The following is a 19,202-nucleotide window of genomic DNA, read 5'->3' as shown; positions in this document are numbered from 1 at the left end:
GTTTTATATGTGCTATCAGGTAAGGGCCCAACTTCATTCTTTGATATGTGGATATCTAGTTTTTCCAGTAGCATTTGTTGAGAAGACTGTTATTTCCCCATAGAATAATCCTGGTACCTTTATCAAAAATCATTTGACTGTGTATGTCAGGATTTATTTCTGGGCTCTCTACTCCAATTGGTCTCTATATCTGTCTTTATGCCAGTACCATACTATTTTGATTACTGTAGCTTTGTAATAAGTTTTGAAATCAGGAAATGTGAGATGGTATTGCTGTTGTTTCTAAGATTATTTTGGCTATTCAGGGTCCCTTGAGATTTTGTATGAATTTTAGGATGGGTTTTTCTGTATATGCAAAAACTCTTCTGAAATTTTGCTAAGGATTGCATTGAATCTATAGATTCTTTGGGTAGTACTGGTATCCTAACAGTATTGAGTCTTGTAGTTCTTGGCTAAAAGGTCACTTTCCATTTATTTGAGGTGGTTCAACATTTTGAACTCCTCAGGTAGTCAATCATATTTTAAAGAAATTAAAAACTAGAAATATTATTTTATATATACTGTCATTTTTACCATTTTCCTCTTCATTTATCTCTCCATTCCCTCACTGGATTCAGGTTTTCTTCTGGTTTTCCTTCTGTCTAAACCTCTAATATTTCCTTCTGTCTAACCTCTAATATTTGCGGTGTTGAGATCTGAGAAGTAGATGAGTGCAGAGTCCTGGAAGCCAAGTGACTGGAGTATATCAGGGAGGAGAGAATGCTCGAGTCTTTGTGATAGGTTCTGAGATGCAAGCAATGAGAACTGACCGTTAGATTTTATGACTTACAATATGAACTCTATTCTGATGGATAGAAGTGATTGAACAAAGGAAATGCAATTCAGTTTAGACATTCATTTATTAAATACAAGTGCTTATGGATCCAGCATTTCTAGGAATTTGGTCAAAAGAGGCAATTATTCATAGTAAGCATAAAGCTTAATTGTATGTGACAGTAAAAAGGTTAATGTGTACTGCTTAACTGTGCTGAGTAAATTATGGGATGAAGTAAACTGTTGGCATTAAAAATGAAAATGAAGGTCTACAGTGATATGAAAAAATATCCGGGACACATGTGAAAGGCAATTCTACTAGAGAGCATGCTTCAAACAGTTAAAAAAAAAAAAAATATATATATATATATATATGTATGTATATATGTATATATGTCGATAGTTTTCAACCTTTGTAACCAAAATGCAAGTGATTGTTTCTGGATGATAGCCCTTGGGTTGAATTTTCACACTTTAACTTTATTTGGATATTCTCTTCTGTGAAGTGCCTATATAAGTGTTTTACCCATTTTTGAGGAGGAGGGGTTGAGTGTATATGTTTGTATTCCTTCTTGATTTGAAGTGAGGGTTGGTTTTCTTTTTTTAATTTTCTGGATGTTTTATGAATCTTCTTTCACTTTGTGGGTTGCCTTTTTTTCTTTTAAGTTTAATTCTTTAAAACTTGATGTGTTTTGTATATTGTAAAATTCAGCTGTTTCAGGTATGCGGTTCAGTGTTGTTCTATCACCAAAAATCAGTTTTAGAGTGTTTTAATCTTCAGTCTCTTCTTGATGCTTTCAGTGAACAGAAATTTCTCATTGTAATCCAGTTTATCAGATTTTTCTTTCTTGTTAGCAGATGCTTTATCCTGTTTAGGAAAGCTTTACCTATTCCATGGTCATGGAGATGGTCTACGGTCTCTTCTAGAAGCTCACCTTTGACATTTAAATCTGCAGTCTATGTAGAATATACTTTTTCCCCTTGGTGAGAGGCTAGGTAGGGCTCAAAATAAGAATGTCCAGTTGATAGTCTTTTATTGGAAAGAGCATTTTTTCTCCACTGCACTGAAGTGTTACCTTAGTAATTAGTCAAGGGAACTCATGTGTGTGAATCTGAGTTTGGATACAGTATTTGGTGGTGGCTTAGTTGCTAAGTTGTGTCTGATTCTTGCAACCCCTTGGACTGTAGCCCACCAGGCTCCCCTGTCCATGGGATTCTCCAGGCAAGGATACTGAAGAGGGTTGCCATTTCCTTCTCCAGGGAATCTTCCCAACCCAGGAATCAAACCTGGTCTCCTGCATTGCAGGCAGATTCTTCACCGACTGAGCTATGAGGGAAGCCCTTTGTCTACCTTTATTCCTGTATAATACTCTCTTTGTTACAAGAGCTATATAGTAGATCTTGCTATTTCATAGTGTAAATTCTCTCACTTAGTTCTTCCAGATTGCCTTCACTCTATATATTTTCATAAAATTTTAAGAGAGGGGAGTAGAAGGAAACCTGCTGGAAATTTGATTGATATTGTGTTAAATTCAACATCTTACTCTGAAAGTTTTTGGTGGTTTTGGTTTTGTTTCCCTGGTTTTAATTGAATGATATAATTTCTAATGTGTGCTCAATAAATGGTAGCTACTATTGTTATAATTTGTTGCTTTCCAATTTCTTGGGTAGGTTTTATGTTTGAAATCTTTGCTGAGCCTGCCAGGGTACCCCTTAACCACAGTAATATGAGACTTGATTGTGCTGTGGTATGGCGTTTCTCTAACTTCCCTTCACATCATTAATAGATAGTTTCATGTTTCTTTTAAAATAATTTATAGTAGAAGCAAAAGAGTAGAAATGTTTTTCTGGTTTGTTGTTTCCTCCTCCGAGCAATGTTACGTTGTAGGTCGGTTGCCCATGTTATTTCTTTTCCTTCAAGGTAAGCAGTATTACCCCTGTCCTATAAAGGAGGGAACCAGGCCCCAGAGAGAAGGCAGGTGACCTACCAGAAGTCCCACAGTTTGTAATTGCAAAGCCTGGGATTTGCACTGGGGACTCCTGGCTCTAAAGGCCTGCTCTTTACATTTCAGCGGACTGACTGCCTCCGGGGTGCTGTGCCTCACGACTCAGTGTCTGTCGGCTGTTCTTCTGTTCCTGCTTCTAAAGCACCTTCTTTTTCTGGCTTTCTTTAGTAAACATGAAACACCTTACAAGTTTTGCTTTAAAGTTCTCTTCAAAGTCTCTTCCTGAGCCCTAGGAAGCATTTAAGTGTACATTCTGCCACCCATTGTCTGCTTTCTTAGGGAAATTCTAGCAGACTTGTATCTGTGCTTCTTTTGGACCTTTTTAAACAGTCAAATAATTAATGAAGTGTTCTTCTTTTATCTAGGTAAATGAATACTTTGGAGGTGATAAGGGTGACTGCCTTTCTGAAAATAGATTTTATTTGTTGCTTCTTTTCTGTGACAACCAGAAATGGTGTTTCATGGTTTCTTGCCCTACATGTTGAAATCTTGCTCATTGTAGACAGTTTGGAAAATATGGGAAGGGAGTTAAGCAGAAACAAGATTACCAGTTTGGTCATTACAATTAATAGGAAGATGTACCTGTAATAACTCTAGGTAACATTCATTGTCAGTATATAGTTATTATACCACCCTACTTGTGTGTCAGGAATTACTCTAAGTGCTGAGAATACAGAATGGATGAAACAGCCAAACACTTCTGTCCTGTGGAGTTTAAGTTTGACTAAAGGAGCCCATATTCACTCTCTAGGGGAGAGCCTGTTTTCACCTCAGCTTTATAGAGCAGGGAGCAGACACAGGTGAAATGTGTCTGCAGGATCTGACTCTGCAGGAAGTTTCAGTGACTGACTAGCTTCTGTTTTTTAAAGCTAGAGCATCTGTATCTGGGGTCTTGGTGTGGCTCTTTTGCCTTTTTCAGTTTCAGTTTTTAAAAACTCACTGTTCATTGTTATTTTAAAAAGAAATATGTCTTCCTTAAGGAAAATTTAGATGGGGTATATAAGCAAAACAGAAAAATTGAAGGGATAATATTGTCAGCATTGTGCCTTCCTCAGGGATCAATGCAAAGAAATAGAGGAAAACAACAGAATGGGAAAGACTAGAGATCTCTTCAAGAAAATTAGAGATAACAAGGGAACATTTCACACAAAGATGGGCTCGATAAAGGACAGAAATGCTAAGGACCTAACAGAAGCGGAAGATATTAAGAAGAGGTGGCAAGAATACACAGAAGAACTGTATAAAAAAGATCTTCATGACCAGGATAATCATGATGGTGTGATCACTCACCTAGAGCCAGACATCCTGGAATGTGAAGTCAAGTGGGCCTTAGAAAGCATCACTATGAACAAAGCTAGTGGAGGTGATGGAATTCCAGTGGAGCTATTTCAAATGCTGAAAGATGATGCTGTGAAAGTGCTGCACTCAATATGCCAGCAAATTTGGAAAACTCAGCAGTGGCCACAGGACTGGAAAAGGTCAGTTTTCATTCCAGTCCCAAAGAAAAGCAATGCCAAAGAATGCTCAAAGCTAAGCTAAGTCACTTCAGTTGTGTCCACCTCTGTGCAACCCCATAGATGGCAGCCCGCCAGGCTCCCCCGTCCCTAGGACTCTCCAGGCAAAAACACTAGAGTGGGTTACCATTTCCTTCTTCAGTGCATGAAAGTGAAGAGTGAAAGTGAAGTCGCTCAGTTGTGTCTGACCCTCAGCAACCCCATGGAGTGCAACCCACCAGGCTCCTCCGTCCATGGGATTTTCCAGGCAAGAGTACTGGAGTGGGGTGCCAGTGCCTTCTCCAACTAGTGCACAGTTGCACTCATCTCACACGCTAGTAAAGTAATGCTCAAAATTCTCCAAGCCAGGCTTCAGCAATACGTGAACCATGAACTCCCTGATGTTCAAGCTGGTTTTAGAAAAGGCAGAGGAACCAGAGATCAAGTTGCCAACATCCACTGGATCATGGAAAAAGCAAGAGAGTTCCAGAAAATCATCTATTTCTGCTTTATTGACTGTGCCAAAGCCTTTGACTGTGTGGATCACAATAAACTGTGGAAAATTCTGAAAGAGATGGGAATATCAGACCACCTGACCTGCTTCTTGCGAAACCTATATGCAGGTCAGGAAGCAGCAGTTAGAACTGGACATGGAACAACAGACTGGTTCCAAATAGGAAAAGGAGTACGTCAAGGCTGTATATTGTCACCCCGCTTATTTAACTTATATGCAGAGTACATCATGAGAAACGCTGGGCTGGAAGAAGCACAAGCTGGAATCAAGATTGCAGGGAGAAATATCACTAACCTCAGATATGCAGATGACACCACACTTATGGCAGAAAGTGAAGAGGAACTAAAAAGCCTCTTGATGAAAGTGAAAGAGGAGAGTGCAAAAGTTGGCTTAAAGCTCAACATTCAGAAAACGAAGATCATGGCATCTGGTCCCATCACTTCATGGGAATTAGATGGAGAAACAGTGTCAAACTTTATTTTTCTGGGCTCCAAAATCACTGCAGATGGTGATTGCAGCCATGAAATTAAAAGACGCTTACTCCTTGGAAGAAAGATTATGACCAACCTAGATAGCATATTCAAAAGCAGAGACATTACCTTGCCAACAAAAGTCCGTCTAGTCAAGGCTATTGTTTTTCCTGTAGTCATGTATAGATGCGAGAGTTGGACTGTGAAGAAGGCAGAGTGCCGAAGAATTGATGCTTTTGAACTGTGGTGTTGGAGAAGACTCTTGAGAGTCCCTTGGACTGCAAGGAGATCCAACCAGTCCATTCTGAAGGAGATCAGCCGTGGGATTTCTTTGGAAGGAATGATGCTAAAGCTGAAAGTCCAGTACTTTGGCCACCTCATGCGAAGAGTTGACTCACTGGAAAAGACTCTGATGCTGGGAGGGATTAGGGGCAGGAGGAGAAGGGGACGACCGAGGATGAGATGTCTGGATGGCATCACTGACTCGATGGACGTGAGTCTGAGTGAACTCCGGGAGATGGTGATGGACAGGGAGGCCTGGCGTGCTGCGATTCATGGGGTCGCAAAGAGTCGGACACGACTGAGCGACTGAACTGAACTGATTGTCAGCATGTTAACACTTTTTCTAGTTGCTTCTTTAAATAAAGTTTGATAGGTAAAGCATTTGTAAAGATGGGATCATACAGACTTATTTTGACTTGCTTTTTTCCCCATTTAATATAGTTTACGTGTTTTTTTAATGTTGCTATTCTTTTCAGATAGTATTTCACAAATTTTAGACAGATTACAGCCTTCACAGTTTTGGACAAATCTGCATACCATTTGTTCTTTTGTTGTATATTTTAAAAATCTTTTTTCTTAAAAAAAATCAGAAAAGGGTACTATTTAGAGATTGGTTACTGGAAAAAAAAAATTCCATAGAAACAAAATGTATAATGAAATTCTAGCTAAACACTGTTAAGTAAACTGAACAAGAGACCAGTTCTTTGTGTTAAAAACAAACAACAAAATATATACCCATACACACCAAAGACATGATGGAGTTATTTTAAATTCCAAAAGTATAAGTGACCCACACATTTATCTACGCTAGAATGGGTATATAATTTTTGAAGTACTGTACAGCAGTGAAAGAGAATGAAAATATCTTTTGATATAATTGGGAGAACTGAAAGAAAACTGAAAAGGTAGTAGCAAGATGCAGTGTGAGCTCCATGCACTCTAATACCTTAATCAGGGGTTTCCAGTGCTGTCACAGTGAGAAGTAAAAATTATATGTAGGCCTAATATACGTGAGCAGGTGTGTTTGTGTCTGTATACTATATGCATGTGTTTATGTGTTGCTGCTGCTGCTGCTGAGTTGCTTCAGTCGTGTCCGACTCTGCAACCTCATAGACGGCAGCCCACCAGGCTCCCCCGTCCCTGGGATTCTCCAGGCAAGAACACTGGAGTGGGTTGCCATTTCCTTCTCCAGTGCATGAAAGTGAAAAGTGAAAGTGAAGTCGCTCAGTTGTGTCCGACTCTTCGCGACCCCATGGACTGCAGCCTACCAGGCTCCTCTGTCCATGGGACTTTCCAGGCAAGAGTACTGGAGTGGGGTGCCATGCCTTCTCCGTGTGTATGTGTTAGGTATATGTATTTGTGTCTGTTTCACATACATATACTTTCACACAACGGCCCCCAGTATACTGTATCCCACCACTGAATGATCTTATATGAGAGCTTAAGAGAAACCCAAATAGACGTTTTGGCCCAACCCAATAATATACAAAAAAAGTCTACCATTTTTAACTGAGTTGCTATTATTATAAGAAATAAGCTTATATTATAAGCTATTATTATAAGAAATAGCCCAATTTCAGAGATGTTAAAATATTTTTTTAATGTATGTTGTAATTGATGAAATAGCAGATATATCCTGTGTTTTGTTCTTGGAGATTTCAGTTTGTTTTTTTTTTTTTAATGCTGGTTATCCTTTAAATTGATACCGTGAGCTCCAACCTGCAGTTTGAAAAACACTGCATTCAAGTTTCAGAATATGAGCCCTGACTCCTGTACATAAAAGCCAGTGTAGATGAGTTTTAGATATAAGTATAAAAATTAAAATTAAACTTCTAGGCTACTGTGTGAGAGAATAGATCTTTGTTATAAATACATTTGAGAAAAGGACTCTGTTCTAAAATATGTAGTTTCTAGAAATCAGTAAGAAAAGACTGTCACTAAAGTGGCATTTTTTTTTACTAAAAAATAGTGAAAAGCTTTAACTTTCACTTTACAAAAGATGTTATCCAAATGGCTAAGTTTACAAAAGGTCCTCAACCTCATTAGTCACCAGGAAAATGCATATTAAAACTACAGAGAGATACTACTATATACCCAACAGAATGTTAAAATTAAGCAAACAGGAAAAAAAACACCCAAAGCCCATAGCTGGTAAGGAGCAATAGAACTCATATAAACTGCTGATGGTATTGATTACTGGGTAATATTACTTTAGAAAAGTGGTAGTATACATTTTATAACCTAGCTGTTCTATCCTAGTATAGATCTAATGAAATATATATCTATATACACCAAAAGACATGACAGTTATTTTAAATTCCAAAAGTGGACGTGACCCACACATTCATTTTCAGTAGAATGAGTACGTGATTTTTGAAATACGATACAGCAGTGAAAGAGAATGAGCTACTACTTAAAGATCTCTAAATCACAGTCTTAAGCAAAAGAAGCCAGACTCAAAACAGTATTATACAATATGATTCCATTTATGTAAAACTGGAAAAATAGGCAAAATGGAGCTATGATGATATTTAAAAAATAGAGGTTACCCTTAGCGTGTTAACGACTGGGCAGTGTTTGGGGTCCTAGTAATGTACTTTATGTTGTTCTGAGTACTGGTTACATTTGAGAATTAAGCTCTTCACTATGTTATGCTAAACTAGTTAAGCATAATAAAGCTTAACTAGTTAAGTTTTGGAAGAACTTAAATTTTCTCCTGTTGTATCGTGTTTTTAAATGACACCATAGTGTTGAACATTTACATTACTTTCTATTTTTCCATGTTATAAATTGTGTAGGTTTACAGTTTTTTAGGATAAATTGCTGTAAGTTATGTTCAGTGTTATGTAGTAATTTTTGAAGTTATATGTTGATAAATACTCTCTGAAAGGTAGCAATTTATAATCCTACCAAAGATTAAAATATATAAGAATTAAAGTTGCAAATTTAAGAGAGGTGAAAAATTGCATCTTTTTTTGTTATTGTACTTGTTCATTTTTGGCAGCCATTTTAATTTCTTGTTTTGTGATATTGGTAGTTACTCTTTATTTGCCTATTAAAGTATTAATTTTGGTTTCCTAACCAAGAAATTTTATTTCTTTTGGTAGCTGCTCTTAGGATTCTTTTTATCGATAGTATATATTGGTATATGAAATGAGGTAGCATTTAACATTTTTTATTATTATTCGTTTAAAAAATTTTTTTGGCCACACACAGTGTCATGTGGGACCCTAGTTCCCCAGGGGTAGAACCTGTCACACCCCTTGCATTAGAAGGAGTGTTAACTACTGGACCGCCAGAAAAGTCCCTAACTTTTATTTTTAATGCTGTTTCTTGGAAGATCCCTCTTCCCCTTATTTGAAATTCTAACTTCATCATATGCAAATTGTAAGTGTAAATGAATCTGTTTCTTGACTTTCTGTTTTGTTTCATTGGTCTTACTTTGTCAGTACCACACTACTTTAATTATTGGAACTTTAAGAAAAATTTTAAATAGGCATAAGAAATAAAGTTTGTGAGGAAAGGAAGAAACATCTCCCTTATTTATTCTTCCAGATGCCTTAGTACAGTCTTGTCTTATAATGTTAATAACAGCCATTAAAAACTTGAGTGGAACTGTAGGTTGGGCAAGTTGGACGGAAGCGCACTATAGTAATATCACGTACAGTAGTTTCAGTCAAACTCCCAATGGATTTAAAATTTATCACTACTTTCTATTGTAGAAAGAAAACCACTGGTTTGTTCCTACATTTTAGTGTTTGTGTGGAGGGAGGAGAACATTTCTGATTAAGTTGAACTTACTGGTGGCTGGAATCATTGTATTAAAAATAGAGTGCGTAGATACATACATGGCGCATAGAGCTTCCTTCTGAGCCGCAAGAGTGGCATGACAGGTAGCGGCTGCTTTTCTGGACAAGTTTGTCTCCTCTTTTTCCAGATGAATGCTTCTGGGTTTCCACTGATCTCGTTCTCCAGCAGTATGTTGGGTAACACTAAGGGGAAGAATTGTAGGCTAGGTTAGGGGGGGACAACTCGAAGGTGTTTGATGTGCCTGTGACAGTCATTGCTCCATGTATTTATCTCTAGTTTATGCAAGTACTAATTGGCAGACTAAACCTAGGCTTCTCTGCTTGGTCTGATCTCAAACGTGTCACCTCCTCCTGCTCCCTGACTGTGTTTGAGATTTCTCCTCTGGCTCGATGTGCTGTCTTTTTTTATTTTTTATTTTTTTAATGTTCGTGGAAAATCAAGTGTTGTTTGTTGGTTGGTCTGTTTGATGTGTCGAAGGTGAAAAGGTGTTTATTTAATATTTCTAATTTTTTTGTACTTTTTGGAATTTTATTCATTATATAAAAGTACACATTATCCTTTTTATAGATTTTTGCCTTTTAGAGAGGTTTAAAGCCCTGTGTGTTATTTATTGGTTTAACTTGAGTATTGCTCTCCTTGCAGTAATGACTTTCGCTTTCCTTTTAATTTGATTTTTCCTGTTAACATGTTTTTGCTTATTGCCTTTAGCCTTTTTGTGTGATTTTTGTTATGCTTACCATTGTGGGCAGGGGAATGCCCGGATTCAATTTCGTTTTATTAAAAAAATGCTGGTTATAGCCCATTAAATTGATTTCATAGGCTACAGCCAGCAGTTGGAAAACACCTGAGAGAAGTATTTTTCTGTATAGAAAGTTCATTTATTTCTGAGTACAGCAGACCTAGATCTGAGCCCCACGTTTCTTATTTACTGGGTAACTCTTAGCCAGTTACTTCTTTCTCTGACCCTCAATTTCTTCTGTAAAATTGGAATATCTACTTTCATATTTTTTCTGAAGAGCAAAAGATAATGTAGGAAACAAGCCTGGTGCAGGGACTAAATAAAGCTGTCTGATAGCATTTTGCACCATGAATCTGTTGCCCTTAATTTCTTAAATCCAAAAATTTAAAACCACAGGAGAGAACGGTAGAAGGCCCCCATGTTTTCTGAGGCCTTTCCTGAGGTTTGCAGTTTTGCTTTGGTTTCTGTTTTTGCTTTACCTCAGGAGTAAAGATGTTTCTGATATGAATCTTACACTGATAAGCATTTACCATGAAGCCAGAATGCAGAATTTGTAGCATTTTAAAAGTAGGAAGTTGATTCCTCTTATGTAACTCTTTAAAGTAGAGAATTTTCCAAGTGAAGCATATTCTGTGTTAGTTGGTGGCACCTACTGGCAGAGATGAATCACTGCTTAGAGCCTGCCTCGCCTTTCTAGAGACTAACCCCATGTGGCAGGCTGGGGAGGTGACTGGAAACAGGAGAGGAATGCATTGTGTGTAGCAAAGTGGACATTCCCTTTGCCCCCAGAAAGGGTTTGTCTGGTGAAATCGGAGGAGGGGGGTCATGCCGTGTTACTGCCCTAGTCAGGGTTGTGCAGCGCTCTTATTAAGAGCTTGTGAAAGGGGGTGGCCATATCCAACAAATTTGGGAAAGCTAGGTTAAACTAACCTAGCCTCACTTTTTAACTAAGAGGTATTACTAAAGAGATATCTTTAGTGTCTCTTTTCTGATCAACTTATTTTTTATCGAAGGATAGTTGCTTTGCAGAGCTCACCTCTAGTGTCTTGATGAGGTGTGCCATCGTCTCTGGGAGTGGGGTCGGGGCACCGCTCATGTGACGCACCACGTTTGTCAAACATAATTAGGCCATAGGATCCTGTTCTCTCTGAGCATCGCTTGTGTTAACCTGGAATACTCTTTGGAAATGATCTTCTGGTTAGTGTAGCTTGAGAGGAGCATTTTCATTTTGGCATCTTCTCCTGAAAGTGACCAAGTGAAGGTGCTCAGTCGTGTCCGACTCTTTGCGACCCCGTGGACTGTAGCCTACCACGCTCCTCCATCCACGGGGTTTTCCAGGCAAGAGCACTGGAGTGGATTGCCATTTCCTTCTCCAGAGGACCTTCCTGACCCGGGGATTGAACCCAGGTCGTCTGCATTGTAGGCAGACGCTTTACCGTCTGAGCCACAAGGGAAGTCCTTTTATAAGAGAAGGAACAGATATTAGATTCTCATGGTATTTGGTAGTTTGGAAATACCTCGTGTTGGGGCAGAGTCTGTTAACAGAGGTATCAGTGCTATTTCCTTAGGATGGTGGTACTACATGGACTACATCATTTTGCCATAGCAGTAATTTTAAAGCAGAGATAGACATAAAAATTACTGGGAGAACTTTAAATCAAAGTGAAGCACATGAACCTAGGCTCCATCCACCCTGGCCTCCTGTTTGGTCAAAGACATGCTTTGTTATTTTATCACATTTGAGACACCTTCAAGATCTAATGAAAACTGGATCTTTCTGGAGGAATGTATACACACTTCCGTGTATGACTTCATGATATGTATCACCCTCATGCATACCCCAAAGCCCAAGAATCTCTAGTATAAAGAACTTCTTATATCAAGGTTTCCTGTATAGGAATTGAATGGCAAGCAGGATTTATCCCAGAATTTAGATACATGTGTACTCCATGAATTACTTGACCGTAGATTAAACTGTGTTTAAAGAAATCACATATTGACACAGGGGTCAAAGGAAAGAAGCCTGAAGAGAAAGGCCAGAACTGAGATGGCAGTGTTTTTTAGTGTATTTTCCCAGGAAGGTGAGTTTAGGCGCTCACACCCCTAGAGCAGTGGCTTTCACGTGGAGGGGCCAGTTTTGTTGCCCCGCATCCCCTATCCCCAGCCCCTGACATTTGGCAGTCATTTGGAGATGCTTTCTGGCTATCACAGTTAGGGCTGGGGAGGGATTTGCTGCTGGCCTCTAGTAGGGAGAAGCCAGGAATGCTACTTAACATCCTATATTACATGACAGCCCCCCTCCCCCGCAACAGGAAATTAATCCGGCTCCAAATGTCACTAGTCCTAAGGCTGATCTGCCTTAGAGTCTGGCTGCTGCTTGCTAGATTGTGTCTTCTGTTGGTGGTAGGAAGGTCTATGCGTTTTATATGCATGTGGTGCTTCTTAGTAGGTGTAGGAGGAAAGAGATGATGATGAGAAGGTAGGAAGTGATTAAGCCATGTTGGTATTTCCAAGGACTTTCCTTTCCCAGAAGTGTCGGAGGCTTAAAGAGGACTTCTAGTTTCAGATTGGTTTACCTCATGGTTTAATCTGAGAGCTTGGATATAGGAAGCCGCCTTTCTTTTCTCCTGAAAGGAAGGCTCATTGTTTGTTCTTACTTCACCCTTGACCTTGTGACCTTTCATCTATTAAACCTTTAAGAAATAAAAGTCAAAGTGATTAAAAAAGAAAAAAATACCTGTGGCTCTGAGAAAATTCTACTCTTGCTGTCCATTCTTATTCCCACACACAGCAGGTGGCAGAAGGTAATGGGGACTAGGAAAGGCATATATTGTGTTTACCAAAAGCGGGCATTTCCTCCTTCTCCCAGAGTCTTCATGTGGTGAGCGGGAGGAGGAAGCAATCATGCGTGCTGCCGACCCAGTCCAGGGCTTGCGTGTGCGGAGCTCTTAGTTAGGGATTGTAAAGCGGAGCAGGGAGGTGGGTGGCCACATCCAGTAAATCAGGGAAAGCTGGACTGAACTAGTCTAACCTGACTTTTTAAACTGTGAGATGTCCAGAGCCTTGAATATCTTTGGAGAAGGAAATGGCAGCCCACCCCAGTAACCCTGCCTTGGTGAATCCCATGGGCAGAGCAGCCTGGTGGGCTACAGGCTGCGGCCGCAGAGTGGAGCGCGACTGAGTGCCTGTCAGCGCTTCAGCATCTGGGTGGTGTGCGTGTCTGGTGGGGCGGGAGGGAGGGAGGAGGGGGAGGTAGCGCGGGGAGAGCCCGCACGGGAGCCTGCAGCACGGGAGCCTGCAGCGCTTCGCAAGCTCCGCGGGACCCCAGGGCCCTTTTCACTCTGAGCGTCTCTCGCATCGCCTCGACTGCTGTTTGGAAAAGATCCTCTGATCAGTGTTGCAGCATTTTCCCCTTTGACATCTTCTGCTGAAGACTTTATAAGAGAAATTGAAAAAATATGTATTCTAGCCCCCACAGTACTCTCTTAAATACAGTTTTACTAAATTGTATGTGTGTGTTTATCCCCTTTTGTCAAGCCTTAAGAGAATAGTTGCTATTTTTATGGGGGCGGGGGAAGTTTCCTTCTTAACTCTGTAAATAAACACTGTTTCTGTTTCGGAGTGACTGGAAGGAAGAATTAAATTTTCTTCCTGGAAAGACAGTTGTTTCTTGCATGGTCTGCCTGTCGTTTTGTTTCCTCCTTGAGTGAGGAAGGTACTGAGGTAGCTTATGTCACAATAGCTCCGGCGGATGCAGGCTCCCATATTTTTGAAGTTTCGAGTTCATGCTCGCCTCTTCACGTTTTTTCTTGCCACTCTTTCAGATCCCGGGCCGTGGTGGTGGTGTGCGTTGCCATGCCTCTGTGACTACCCGTCACACCCCAGGGGTCTACTGAGACACTGTTCCCCCTTTCCCGCTGCTTCCACTTGCTTTGTTCCCCTGTGGAAACCTGCCAGCTCTATTAATCCATGAGTCCTTCAAGATAGCAGTGAAAGGGAAATAGTTGGAGAGAGGAATACTACTTCTGTTTCCATATTCTTCATCCCAGTTATTCCATTCAGGATCATTTTTCACTGCCGCCACTCTAGACCTGCTTGGGATGCTTGGACACACTGCCTTCCTTCCTAACTCACAGTCGACTTGAACACATGGAGTCCTGCCCTCCTGCCCTCCTTCTGCATCGCAGACCTTGGTGTTCTGTGATCTGTGAGGTTTCACCGAGGAAGCCAGTGGCTTTTCCCTATCCGGCAAGCATCTGGACTCTTTCTTTCAGAGTCTGAGGTCAGAAAATCGTGAGACGAGAACACTTAAGGGAAAGTAGCAGGGTGTGAACAGGTTTTGAAAACCCGTCACACACCCACCACTGCACTGGTGCTTTCCATCCCCGCGACTTTGTGTGGCTGTTTTTGTCCATGCATGGAACAACCCGCGCAGGATGTCTCTCTCTCTCTCTTTCTCACACACACACACACACACACACACACACACCCTCCCTCTCTTCCTCCCCCCCACCCATTCTCGCCTCTCTCTTTTCTTCCAAAGCCTTTGACTTTCCTACTCCACCATTCTACATCTCTGATCAGACCCTGCTGTGAGGCCTGCGGACCACTGGTGTCACGCGGTGATTCTTCTGCCACCACCTACGTTGGGTGTTTTCAGATGGATTGTTTAGAAATACTGTATGTGTCTTTTAATATTTTACAACTTGAAGAATGTAAAGGAAAAAGAGGGAAAATTTAAGAGAGAGGTTTATCCTCTATAGGCAATAAACAGGGTCTTGTAAACACTTAACTTCAACAGATCTACAGGATCTTTTTGGCTAATATACTATGGACAAATGTTGTAGTTTAAATTATATACCCCAATCTTGAAATTTTAGATTTGGGAAGAGAGGGACTGCCATCCATAAATGAGTTGTTCTTCCTTTCAGAGTACAACTCTCCCACTTCCCCTTCTCATTAAGTTTCCATTTAGCTATTAGGTAGGAGCTTCAAAAGGGAAAATCCAATCATGTATAATCTCCAGTTAATGGGCATCTATTGAGCGACTGGGTCACCAGAAAGAATAATTACACAGTGCCTCTTTGTGCAGTAAACACAAAAATCAAAAGCTAATGCATTCCCAAGGCAAGCCAGATTGTTACTGGCTAACAGCATCCTCCTCTTAAGGGAAAAGGCTGGGCACCCACCATGCTTGCTAGGGGAGACTGCAAAGCCATTCCTAAGAAACAGGACTGTCAAGGGAGGAAGGAGAGAGGTAGGGGGGCTTCCAGGGCTTTGTCACTTCTAACTGCTGGTGGCTGGGGTGGGTTACTGAATAGCAGACATTCTAGTAAATGTTTTGTGCAATCATCAGGAGCTTAGTGGGTCTCTGGGGCTTCTTTCCATGAGTTACAAGAGTAACAGCAATGATTGAGGTAGTTTCAGCCCCACTCCCATAATTCAGTTCAGCCTGTTTTCTCAGTATACCCTACCTTCATAAATAGAAGGTTTATGCTTGCTTTTGTCCAACCACTAACTATTAATTTATGAAAGATAAAAACACTCCTGTTGACCCAAAATGGCATGTGTTAGCCATAAGTCAAACAGCTCTTGGGTTGGTATTGGTACACTCTAGTTTGGGTTTTCAAAGTTACATTTTGGTGTAGTTATTTAGGATTTGCAAAACTCGGCATAATTCAAATAACCTGTTTTTCCCCCCTTAGAACACTTCAGTTATGGAGGATCAAAATGAAGATGAGTCCCCAAAGAAAAATACTCTTTGGCAGGTAGGAATGGCGGCGCACAGAGAAGATAGCGACTGACTTACTGCGGCTGAGATGCTCCCTCGGCTCCTGTCCTCAGTGGAGCTCAGAGCCAAGGGCTTCTTTCTTCTGTGCAGTTTTGCTAGTTTCAGAGTCCACCCTAATTTATCTTCTGTTCCTTAGGGAAGTGTCATTATCAAGATTTTGGGAGTTTACACAAGGTTCTGAAGTTGGCTGCAGCCCAAAGATAGTCAGTCTTCGGGGTCACTGTCTAAGCCACGAATGCGGTGGTGCCCTTTGTCGCCAGAGTGGAACCTGGCCAGGCACCAGTGTATGCACTGGCCTCTTCTCCCAGCCACCACCCTTTCCCCCCACTTCATTTTTAATGTTTGTCTTTTCCTTTTAAATTCAGTTTCCTTTTCTCCTGGCTCTATTTTAGTTTGCCAGTTGCCCTCCCTGTCCCCCAGTTTTTTGGTAAGGTGGGCGATGGAGAGCATATACATCTCATGATTTGATGTTTTCCATCAACCATTATGGTACACATAATTTTCCTTTCATGAAGATACAGTTGTAGGCAAAACAAATCTAAATCCAAAAACAGTACTGATTAATAAAGAAAATATTCTCTGGGTTCATTTGAGTTGAAGCAATGGAGTACTTTAGTTATTAACAAGAATAAAGTGTCCCCAACAAATTTAAGAAGAAAAGTAACAAAATGGAGCGATTGTAGGAAGATCTCTCTGGGCCAAGCAGGTGGCTAGAAATAGAAATGGAGAGTGTGCTGTGGAGTTAAGCACATGCTGTCGTTCCAGGGGGAACTGTGCGCAGACTGACTTCTGTTCCCTCCTTCACATTTGGTATTTTGCATCAGGATTCTCTTAATTTACTATTGATTTTTCAGCTCACAGTGGTTCTCAACACTAGTTTTCAGGCCTTTTTTTTCATCTGTCTTTCAATAGGCTAGTTAATTGTATATCAGTGCTCTAGGGGGGCTAGAGGGCTAGGAACCCTTCTGAAAATGAAATAATAACCCTTTTGCTTATCGAGTGAGGTAATGAGTGTGAAAATATTTTGTGAATTACAAAGCAGTACGCAAATGCTAGTAGTTACGATACTCATATTTAACCTGTTAGGAACATAGTTATTTTGGCTAATTATTATGAAAAAATATAGGAAGAAAAGGGGAAGGAAAAAATACACAGCTTTCTCTCTCAAGATGAGGCACTTTTACCATTTTCATATTTATTCTTTACTCTGTCTTGGTGTGTACCCCTTAACGCAAATTATTGTGATTGTATGCTATATAAAATTCTTTTGTTCCTGATACTTCATAAACATGTTCTGTTATTAATATCTTACTTTATAAACCTAATTTTAATGGCCGCTTTATAGTACTTTGTGTAGATGTATTATAATTCACTTGAACCAGTTGCCTGTAACTGGGTAGTTTTTTCCTAACTTTTCTTTATTATAACATTATGGTGAACATTCTTATGCCTAAAAGTAGCAAAGATGCTCCTATGCTAGCTGATTTTCACCACAGCAAATAATTTTCATTTCATCTGACTGTTTTGAACGCTGATGTTTTGGTCCTGTTTGGTATGAATGTTTTACCACAAGCAACGTCAAACATCTCTGCTCAGTGCTGCCCCCTGGTGGTGCCTGGTGTCGGTGAGCTCTCCACCACCCAAAGAATGCAAGGGGAGAAAATTAGGAAGTGGTGAGATAAATGAGGAGAGAGAGAAGACCTTCCAGGTTTATACCTCTAAATGTCGACAAAAGAACTTGCTTCAGATATGGAAGGTTTTTAATATTTTACCAAGGAAGGTCAAAGACTCTGCTGGATATTTACCAAGGATGTTTTCTTTCTGGGATGGGTTCAGTCTGCTCTGTTAGGGGATATGCTGATAACAGAAGCTCTTGGTTCTTCCCATGCAAGATTTCTGAGACAAGCTCCTAATGGAACTAGCGAACGTTTGTGACAGAACCCTTCAGCTTTCACAGTTCTCCTGTCTCTCATTCCTTCTAGTTACACGTGAAGAGGCTGTCAGAATAGGGATGGACACATGGCCTGACAGTGTTTGACAAAAGTATGGAGGTGTTTTGTTTGTAAACAGGGAAGTTGCTGAGCCTTATCAGAAGCAGCTGTGGCTTCAGTCTAGGGATTTAGATTTTTTTGGATATTGTCGTCCAGATGCAGTGTATGCAGTGTCAGTCTTTAAAGAATGTACTGGTTGTATGCACGGGCCCTGCAGGCTTGATGAGAGATGCAGCCGTTAGGATAGGAGTCTGTGGGATATCCACAGACAGACCGAATAAGATGAGGAACTTCTCAGGCATATGTGGTTTGTCTGGGGTAACTTTCAGAGTCGGTGATCAGAAAGAGGGAGTGAAAGTCTATAAACTATTTTGTCAGCAGTTTAGCAGCCCTGGGAATAATACAGAGGCGATTAAAACTGTTAGGTAAAACGAAGCTGTTTAGATTGAATTGCTGTCTGGTTTCTCTGTTACAGAGAGCAGTGGTTTTCAGCGTGAGGTCCCTGAAGTGCAGTCTTTAGAGTGGCAGCATCAGCATCATCCAGGAACTTGGTAGACGTTAGCTCAGGGCTCTATTCCAGAGTGGCCCCTGGCAGTCTCTGTTAATTTACTCTTTTGTTATCTGATGTGTGCACAAGTGTGAGAAGTGTTTGCATAAATGCATATAGCTTTACCTTTCAACTCTGAGGAAGGAAAACAAACCATTAATAGTCACTTGCCACTTTGCCAAGTTGAACAGGTTTTCTAAGATGGTCTTCTCCAGCATCAGTTAACTGAGAACATGGTTTGGGAATAAGCATTGGAGGAGGATAATTTAGGACACCATTTAACTTTACAAAGGATTCTGACTTTGTCATTTACTTTAGTGACTAATCTGAGTACATGATCTCTGAATACATTTTAAATTATTGCCTGAATTAATTAATAAAGGAATGATTTGGCTTTAAGATAAAACTGGCATTTTAAGTATAAATACACACGGCAAAAATATGTTTCTGATGAGAAGACTATTTAGATTCGTTTTCCTTGTCAAACTAATTACTCTTTTGTTTTTCTGAAATAGATAAGTAATGGAACATCATCAGTGATCGTCTCCAGAAAGAGGCCATCAGAAGGAAACTATCAAAAAGAAAAAGACTTGTGTATTAAATATTTTGACCAGTGGTCTGAATCAGATCAAGTGGAATTTGTGGAACACCTTATTTCACGAATGTGTCATTACCAGCATGGACATATTAACTCTTACCTGAAGCCCATGTTGCAGCGGGACTTTATTACCGCTTTACCAGGTAAC

The 19,202-nt window shown here is 40.3% G+C and overlaps 1 protein-coding gene across 12 annotated transcripts in view; it reads left to right on the top strand.

Moving 5' to 3' along the window:
* FBXW11 (F-box and WD repeat domain containing 11) overlaps positions 1 to 19,202 on the top strand; it is a 130,552-nt gene that overhangs the window by 72,590 nt on the left and 38,760 nt on the right. For 8 of the 12 annotated variants that reach the window (XM_015101232.4, XM_015101228.4, XM_027979986.3 and 5 more), the window contains 2 exons: positions 15,833 to 15,895; positions 18,972 to 19,197. In XM_015101232.4, the coding sequence (XP_014956718.1) occupies positions 15,833 to 15,895; positions 18,972 to 19,197 (289 nt within the window). The remainder of the gene's footprint in view (positions 1 to 15,832; positions 15,896 to 18,971; positions 19,198 to 19,202) is intronic. The other 4 variants (XM_015101233.4, XM_015101231.4, XM_060400308.1 and 1 more) reach the window with 1 other exon arrangement.

The sequence above is a fragment of the Ovis aries genome, chromosome 16, assembly GCF_016772045.2.
Source record: "Ovis aries strain OAR_USU_Benz2616 breed Rambouillet chromosome 16, ARS-UI_Ramb_v3.0, whole genome shotgun sequence".
Taxonomy (NCBI): Eukaryota; Metazoa; Chordata; class Mammalia; order Artiodactyla; family Bovidae; genus Ovis; species Ovis aries.
Note: the sequence above shows the minus strand (reverse complement) of the source record. Positions and strands in the feature narration are given on the sequence as shown.